This window comes from Cibotium barometz, chromosome 22 (assembly GCF_041138505.1).
Source record: "Cibotium barometz isolate CiBa-2024 chromosome 22, ASM4113850v1, whole genome shotgun sequence".
NCBI lineage: Eukaryota > Viridiplantae > Streptophyta > Polypodiopsida > Cyatheales > Cibotiaceae > Cibotium > Cibotium barometz.
Genome location: NC_141067.1, coordinates 29,844,860 through 29,853,971, shown reverse-complemented (window position 1 = coordinate 29,853,971; position 9,112 = coordinate 29,844,860). Strand labels below are relative to the sequence as shown.

General features: G+C 43.3%; 1 protein-coding gene across 1 annotated transcript; it reads left to right on the top strand.

Annotated features, from left to right (window-relative positions):
- The first annotated feature begins 1,018 nt into the window (after nucleotides 1-1,018).
- On the top strand, nucleotides 1,019-2,998 carry LOC147626521 (trans-cinnamate 4-monooxygenase-like). The gene is made up of 3 exons (XM_086816940.1): nucleotides 1,019-1,918; nucleotides 2,017-2,141; nucleotides 2,311-2,998. The coding sequence occupies exons 1-3, from the start codon at nucleotides 1,098-1,100 to the stop codon at nucleotides 2,901-2,903; spliced, it is 1,539 nt and encodes a 512-aa protein (XP_086673066.1). The 5' UTR covers nucleotides 1,019-1,097; the 3' UTR covers nucleotides 2,904-2,998.
- Nucleotides 2,999-9,112: the final 6,114 nt, after the last annotated feature.

The following is a 9,112-nucleotide window of genomic DNA, read 5'->3' as shown; positions in this document are numbered from 1 at the left end:
TAGGGAGGATGGTAAGTGAAGGAGAGAGGGAGTTTGGACACAAAACCTTCGAACAGAGCAACGCTGCGAAAAAACCAGAAAATAGGCTCTCGGCTGTGAAAAACTTACGGGCGTCGGTATAAGCGTCGGTATGAGCGTCGGTATGAGCGTCGGTAAACCAAAATTTAAAATTACCCCGCCAAACTTGTATCCTCCAATATTACGACGGGCATACCGACGCTCGACATTTGCGTCGGTATTTGAGCGTCGGTATGCCCTCAAGCTCTTTTAGTGGAATAAATGTACAAGTCTGGAGACTGGAGTGAGACTCGCACGGCCGCACACTTGGAGGGATAATCCCAGCGTGGTTTTTAATAGTAAAATCACCAAATATTCAATTTAATCACCTACGTACTCTACCCATTTGTCCATATCTTATTGGACAACTTCTACCACATTTAAGGACCTCATTTTCACCTTAGAAAACCTTCCAATTAAAATGTGATACCATTTAAAACCTTCTAATTTTGTTTTATTAATAACTAAAACCTTTAAGTTATCTAGTATTAAGTAGATTCACTTCAGGTCACAACTTATGCAATTTTTCAAAAATTATAAATTTTACGATTATAAGTGAACCCCAAATGTTTGCAGTTTCATTGTCACTGTTTGTGAGTTTTCCGTGAACAGTGGACCATTGCTTATTGAATTATCAAGTAGCCATTGGTCGGGACCCTCAAAAGAATGCACTTTATTAGGAATTATCAAGTAACCATTGGCCAATGGGACCTTCAAAAACATGGACCATTGCTTATTGAATTATCAAGTAACCGGGACCTTCAAAATTCAAAAGAATGCACTTTATTTTTAATTATCAAGTAACCATTGGCTGGGACCTTCAAAAGCTGTTAAGAACCTGAACGTTAGGACGGTGGTAGATTTGACGAGCCATTGGTTGGGACCTTCAAAAGCTGTTAAGAACCTGAACGTTAGGATGGTGGTGAGCCAGTTTTAGTGGGCGGTATATTTGCCATTAAAGGGCAATCAGGAAACTGAGCTCTCTCTGCCTTTCTAAAGCGATACTTACTTCATCGCGGCGCAGTAGATGCGTGGAGAATATGGGCAATGTGGGATTCTCAGAGGGGAGCTGTGATTTGTCGATTAGATGCTTGCTTTGTGCGCTAGCAGCAGCTGTGGTGGCAGTGGCGGTTGGCTGGTGGTTTTCGGGGGGCAAAAGGTTGACGGCGCCGCCGGGGCCGAGGGGTTGGCCCATCCTGGGCAGCTGGCTTCTGTTTCCGGGCGGAGTGATAGTGCCCAAAACGCTGAGGAAGGTCAGCGAGAGGTATGGGGACGTTTGTATGGTGAGGCTGGCCTGGTGCAACATGGTAATAGTGTCGTCCCCGGAGATCGCTATGGAGGTCCTTCAGACTCGTGGGCGCGAGTTTGGATCTCGCTCTCCCAACTTCGTTGTCGGCATGACAAGCGGTTACGGCCAGGACATGGTGTTCTCCGACTACGGCGACCATTGGCGCAAGATGAGGCGCGTGGCCACCCTCCCTTTCTTCAGCACCCAGGCCTTTCGCCGCAGTGTTGGAGCGTGGGAGGATGAGATCGACGTCGCGGTGGCCGACATCGCCGCCGGGGCTACCTCCGGCGGCGCTGTTTCTATCGTCCGCCGCCGACTGCAGCTCGCCATTTACAACATGCTCTACCGGATGGCGTTCGACCGGAGGTTCGAGGGCTTGGAGGATCCGGCATACGTGGCCATAGAGAAGGCCAACACCGAAAACGGCATTCTCGCACAGAGCTTCAAGTTCAACGTCGCAGAGTTCTTCCCCGTGCTGCGACCCTTCTTCCGATCATATATCAGCAAGGTCAAGGAAGCTAATCAGCGGAGGCATCGCATCTTCAAGGAGGTCTTCATCGATCAGCACTCTCAGTAAGGATACTGCGCCATGGCTACTTACAGCTTGCTGCTTGTGTGTTTGTGAAATGGCGCCTGTAGCAACATTAACTTCTAAATTTTTGTCTGATCAGGTCACGCGCCGCTACCACCGGCCACAGTACTAAAGCCGGTGTGGATTTCCTCCTTGATGCTGAAATGAAAGGCGAGATCAGCATGAAAAACGTGCTGTACCTTCTCCAGAACATCAATGTTGGAGGTGAGCTCACTCTAGTCATCTCTGCTCTTCCTGTACACAAGACCCCGTAGTCATTATTAAGCTGGACGATACCCCTCTCAATTATTGAGTATGTTGGAATGCACTCTCTTTGGTTACCGTCTCCTGAGGATCTTTAACACTAGAACTAAGTTTTGTGACTGCATTTCAGCATTAGGCACAACAACAGCGGTAACCAAATGGGCTGTGGTAGAGCTGGTAAACCACCCGGAGGTACAGAAGAAGATATTTGAAGAGGTGGTAAGCACCCTTGGAGAAGGAGCACGCATAAAGGAAGATGATATAGGAAAGCTACCTTATGTGCAAGCAGTTGTGAAGGAGGTTCTGCGTAAGCACATGTCCATTCCTATGTTAGTTCCTCACTCAAATCATGATTATGCCAAATTGGGCGATTATGATATTCCTCCAGGTAGTAGAGTTGTTGTAAATGCATGGGGAATAGCCAATGACACAAGGTTTTGGGATAATCCAGAGGAGTTTAATCCGGATCGTTTCATTAATGAGAAAATTGAGCCATTCGGAAGTGATTACAGGTTCCTTCCCTTTGGTTCCGGGAGAAGAAGCTGTCCTGGAAGTCGCATGGCCTTCACTGTCTTGGCTCTCATCATAGCCAAGCTTGTGCAAGCTCTGGAGTTGCTTCCAACGCCTGGCGTAGATAAAGTGAAGGCTGTTGAATACACGGGGCAGCTTGCACGCATCATGATTAACCCTATGAGTGTTGTTGTAAAGCCTCGTCAAACTTAACGTAAAGCCTCTCCACCGTTAATAAAAACTTATAACCAGAAGTTTTAGACACCTTTGATTCCCACCTTGTAAAGTTGTGAATGTCTACTTTCGTACTTGAAGCAATAAATTTAGTGTTTGATACCTATGAAAACATTTTCACCCGTGAAATCTATTTTCTCACTAGCTTATTAACAAGCAAAATACTTTTTGTGCCTTGTAATTTTTCATTTCAAAAAAATTGTATATGATTTTTCTTTTTCTCTTTTCTTTTGGACCGATATATATATATATATATATTATAAAAAGAAAAAAACTTTACGTTACATCCTTCCAACCCCACCATAGTCACCCAACAATGACAAATTTAGCAACCTCTATTAAGCGAGCTACAAATCAACTCCCATCTATCATCTTCAGAAACAAAGGATGACTCTTCCCAAGATATGTGCTACCCTAACAAAATGCAAGTTTCAACCATAACTTCAGTGGAGCAGCCCCTAGGGGCCCGCTACTCCATCACATCCCCTTTTTTGAACCAAATTTTGACTGTTGGTCTAGTCGCTATTGGATTTTTATCAAAGCAATAAAGACGTAATTTTCTTGCTTGACCTTCTTGTACCATCTCCTTGTTTTAAGCTGGTTCGGTATCCAACTTTTGCTTTCTAAGACCTTGCAATCTAGAACACCACATCATTAGGCACGATTCTTGTCAATGCACAATCGGGTGTAGCCATTCGCGAAACTAATTTTGGGGCACTTTTGGGGCCGCAGCGCGACGCGCGGGCGGGTGAGATTTTGGATTTAGAGCGGGCTGGCGCTCTCGTCAGTTTTTTTCCGACATACTAGCATATTAATGACTCTGCTCTGAACATTGCGGACCTCGACACGCGTCACCACGTGTATTTACTCCGTGCGCATTTTACGGTCCTTGTGATTAGTCGATGTCGTCACGCAAATGCAATCTGCCAAAATTCCCTGTTCTCAACACCATAGAGCTCGACACGTGTCACTATGCGGCCCGCGCGCCTCGCTGGTCTCGTTCTTTTTGCTGGAAAAGACCACCGCGGTGGTCTTTTCCATCGCGCAGAGCTAGACACGTGTCACTACATGGCTCTCTCCACTGGTGCGGTAGTCTTTCCCACCGTGCAAAGCTGGACACGTGTCACTACATGGCTCTCTCCACCAGCGCACTGGTTAACTCTCTCCACCACTACACTGGTTTTTGCATGCAATCTAATGAAAATGACCATCACACTGGTGTTTGTAGGTAATACCACCGCGTTGGGTCTATTTTAAAGAATGAACCACACTGCTATTCCAACCACACTGGTGATATTTTCAAGTACTGTTTCAACCACCGCGTTGTTTCGCATATCTCCATCAAAATTGAATCAATCAAAGATGGAGCCCTCTTTCGAGCCATCTGCAATCATAACACCTTCAATCAATCAATTGTGATATTGCACTCCTAAATTAATCAAATTCAATTCTTTTAAAAATGTGCATGGTCCCATGATTCACCAGCACGGTGGCATTACATAGGGTCAAATAAATCCTAGCTTCTTCAATCGCCAGTGCGATGGCCAACACTATACTATCTCTCGCACATGTGGACATGTATGAAACAAAAGATACAGATTCATTAGAAGTTAACAATTTACGAGAACAAAAGATACGAATTCATCAGAAGTTAACAATTTGAGAGATTCATTTAAAGTGAACAATTTACGAGATTACAGGCATGAAACAAAAGATGTAGCAAAATGCTGTCCTTTTTATATTGTAGTTAGCACAATTGGCAAAATTAGCCTTGTGTTTGTACATCAAAAAGGATTTACAGAGAAGGATTTACGATACAGTCTCATGATGTGAGACGAGCATAAAATGTATTTGTACACAAAAATGGATGTACAATACAGTCTCATGATGTGAGACGAGCATAAAATGTATTTGTACACAAAAATGGATGTACAATACAGTCTCATGATGTGAGACGAGACCACTCCTCCATGAATCTTGCTATCCCTTCGTCAACATCCATTTGGCATCCATAAAGGACGACACAATAGAGGCCTGCTTCATGCATCTGCCACCATAGATGGGCGATGTAGAGTCCTGTGGGGAGCCGACCGAGAGTCCAAAGATGACGCACAAGTGAATTTAGCAAGAGTCGATTTGAATGCAAAACAGCCACCTTGTAAGCGGAAGATGACAAAATAGGGATGACATTGATACGAGGAGTAGGAGGCAGAGTAACACTACAAAGTAACACACACCAACGTGAGATAATAATCATCTTTATTTTTGAAAATAAAGAATGTATGAAAGATCCCTGCCCCCTCCGTGCAACGAAATCGGGGGTGCTAGCTGCGGAAGTAGCACTTCTTACACATGGCAGAGCCTCTCACTCGGGGCCTCACCATGGATATCCGGACAAGAGACTAATCCCTCGGTTCTTCCAAAACCGAACCCGAAAAAACTTCCCTCGCCCAGAAAGCACAGGCGATTCCTCCAGGATATTTTTATTCTAACGTAATCAAGAGCCTTAACTAACCAAATTGATCCGATCGAACCCGTAAGTCACATGATCAGATCAAGGAAGAGACTTGCACTTGAATCATAGACACCAATGCTTTTTTCCTCATCAAGAGGCACAGTCTCTTTTCCATAGAACAAGGACTATCCGGGATTTACTTCATCTATCGTACCATAACAGAATTGAGTCTCATTTTAGGGATCCATTAGTCCAGCCTACAGTCCCATGGGTTAGCCAACCGCCCAACCACTGTAGTGATAGGATCCATTTAGGAATTTGGTTATGTTTTGCCCCGGGTACCAGGGAAAAGATTTCCGAGGCCCCCTATCCGACACTTCAAGTAAACTTCAAGATAGTCACACCACTTACACACCCAATATGAAATTGCTTGTTTCATAGATTCAGCTATCCTTAAAATAATATTTTAATGAAACAATAGTATCATTGATCATAATCCTCCAAAATATCCAGGTTGAATTCTAATTTCAAATCATTCCTTCATCGGTGTACCTATGGCATCATTGGCAACCAAAATGCTCACCACCTATCCACTCAGGGGCCTTTTCAATAGTTCCTAGCTCATAGTACCCAGAAATATATTCACTTATAAAAATCCAGATGGACTCTTCATTGAAGATCAGCAAGATCAACCAACAGATCCATATAAAAGAGCCATGGACTCATCCGTTGAGAACCAACAAGGACAATCAACCAGATCCATGCCCGAGTTCAAAAAATAACTCTAACTCCTTGTTTCATTTTCTTCCTCGATGCACGTTTGGGTATCTTCGGCGACCCAGAGCCCGAGCACCGTCGTATGGTCAGTACCCTCTAGGCTCCTTCGCAGGTCACCTAGCGCTTCACTAATAGGCCGCTTCCTTGGTCCCTCATCCACCATACCGGAAGTCACGAGTCACCATTTAAATTGAACCGAGGCTGGTCAAGACCTTGGTCGACCATGCTACGTGAGACGTCCTCCGTTGACTCTCCGTCAACTATTGCAACTTTATCACTTAGGTCTCCACGACCCCATTCACATGAAGGTCAAAATGCTTCCCCTCTAGTGTAAGGTTCCCCCCTTCCAAAATAGGGAAAACACTTAAGATAGTCCACTAAGCCTTATCTTGGAGAAAATTTCCTACTCATCGACACCTTGACCATGTAGAGATTCAAGGATACGATTCATAGGTAAGACCTAGTCCTATCCCGCAGGGGGAGCGTGGTCTTCAAAAAAAATCAAATCACCCATAGGGTAATTTATCATAAATTGGGCAACCACTAGACCTGATTCTTAGAGAAAACACTTTTTTCCTCATCCATGCAAGGCACAGCCCGCTGACCTAGTCTTCTAGAATAGAGTTACCCAAGAACCTAATTATCTAGCGTAGGACTTTCACTTAATCTGTTGGAAAGCTACCCGACTAATCGGGTCCACCCGTCCGTAGGATGGTGCCATTGGGCATTCCATCCTCCCACTTTCCACCCTACTCACACGTCAATTTGTTTTCTAATTAATCCTACCATACTGTTTGACATAAATAAACATGTTCCTTAATTACGGCCCTTAAATTCACAAGGTTTGTTAAAACAGCCTTTTTACTCAATACAATCATGCCAAGACAAGATTTAAAAGAAAAGTTTATACATGAATCAATTTCATACAAGCCAAACCGGCTCTCTTATTCTTTTTCTTTATACCGCCGATGATCTAGAATTCGGCCTTCCAGCCTCTACATGCTGGGCAAAACCCTACGGGACCATACACCTCATCGTCGACCGCCACTGGCGAGGACTCAAGCCGGCCTGTCGCCCTCTCAGGCTCCATCGCTCGATCCTCCCGTCCCTCAAAGGGACATCTGCGCACTAGGGTGGGCTAATTCACCGCACTAGCCTGGGTCCTCAGAACTAGGCAGCATCACAATCACTCGCCTCAATCGGCAAACCTCATTCTCCCAATGGTATGAGGGATACCATGGGCCAACTCCGAGCCTTACTAACGTCTCCGTCGTCCCCCTATACAAGCACAAGAACGGGGCAGCGTCAAGGCAGGGAGAAGTTGAACCTGTACCTTAATTTAACAAGATAACAATCCATTTACTCAACTAAACCATAGGACTAGAATCCATGTTACCTTCTTAAGAAAACAATCCTTTTCACAAAGATTTTAGCATTTCAACTTGAGATTGCAATAAGACATTCTTTATTAAGGGATATGCTATTGCTTAACAGAATACAAACTTTAAATAGTAAATCAATCAAATAGATCACTATTAACAATTAATAGAGAAGCCGGGGCCATACCTCAACCCCTAAGAATGATATATAATTGAAAAACAAAATATGTATATACCTTATAGAAATTTGTCGTTTATTGTTGCCTTCGCTCATTAACAAGAGCTTTAGAACTTGACATATGAGAATAGAGTGTTCTAATACCTTCTCTTATGATTGAAATCATCTAATCATCCCCAAGCTTTATCTCCTCTTACTCGTACTGTGACTCTTCTCTCTTTCTAAGGTCTATGGTAAAATAGCCTTCTCTATAGGGCTACGGCATACTATTCTTTCTCTAAAAGAAAAGCTATGGAGTTTTTGGTCTCTTCCTTCGAAAGACCATAGCAATCTAAGCTTTTTTTCTAAGATATTAGATAAGAATGAAGGGATATATACATCTCAAACTCTAGGATTACCTTGAGGCTACTTGCTGCCTTCTCACAGATTTCTCTGTGTAGAGACCCTGACAGAAACAGCAAATTGTTTCAGCCATAACTCTCTGATAAAAACTCAGAATATAGTTGTATAACCAGTCAAAAGAACGGGAAGGCATCTGGTCTACAAGCAAGCGCGGGAAAAATAGGCAAAAACGTCTGTATGTAGCCACAAACGCGCCATCTTTAAAAACGCGTTGTTTTTTCATATTTTTAGTATGCATGAACTCTAAATGTGTAAAAGTACTCTAAATATGACCTCTTATCACCTAAATTCGAAATTCTATTTTTGGGGATACTTATCTCTTAATAGAACTATTCTTCTCTTCTTATTTCTTTTAGGATTTTTGAAGCTAATATTTTATTCTAACACTTTCTTAATGTTTCTAACCTTAGTGTCTCACTCTTCTCTAAGTACACTCTCTTTCCTTATTGAAATCTATATTAAAAGAGACACATATATACATGGCTTGGGAGGGACCTTACATCTAGGCTCCTTCCGCAGGTCACCTAGCGCTTCACTAATAGACCGCTTCCTTGGTCCCTCATCCACCGTACCGGAAGCTCACGAGTCACCATTTAAATTGAACCGAGGCTGGTCAAGACCTTGGTCGACCATGCTACGTGAGACGTCCTCCGTTGACTCTCCGTCAACTGTTGCAACTTTATCACTTAGGTCTCCACGACCCCATTCACATGAAGGTCAAAATGCTTCCCCAGTATTCTTGACATAAAATAGTCATTTAAAAATAGGTCATAAATACAGTTTCTAACGAGCTCTCATCTTTCCACATTGTTCAACATCATTTCTCGTTATTCCACATTCTTCTACATCAATTCACATTGCTTAATCCACATCCACTCATATGTATTCCCATCGTCCCCATTATCCATTCTCATCCAATCACATTATATTACATCTCATCACATCTTATCCATTCACATCTACCCATGTCCATATCACATCACATCTTATCCTTTCA

Bases quoted from the DNA above. Each gene is read 5' to 3' on its own strand.
- LOC147626521 (XM_086816940.1), top strand. From the start codon at position 1,098: ATGGGCAATGTGGGATTCTCAGAGGGGAGCTGTGATTTGTCGATTAGA. The intron at 1,919-2,016 runs GTAAGGATACTG...TTGTCTGATCAG, and splicing joins TTCATCGATCAGCACTCTCA to GTCACGCGCCGCTACCACCG. The intron at 2,142-2,310 runs GTGAGCTCACTC...ACTGCATTTCAG, and splicing joins CCAGAACATCAATGTTGGAG to CATTAGGCACAACAACAGCG.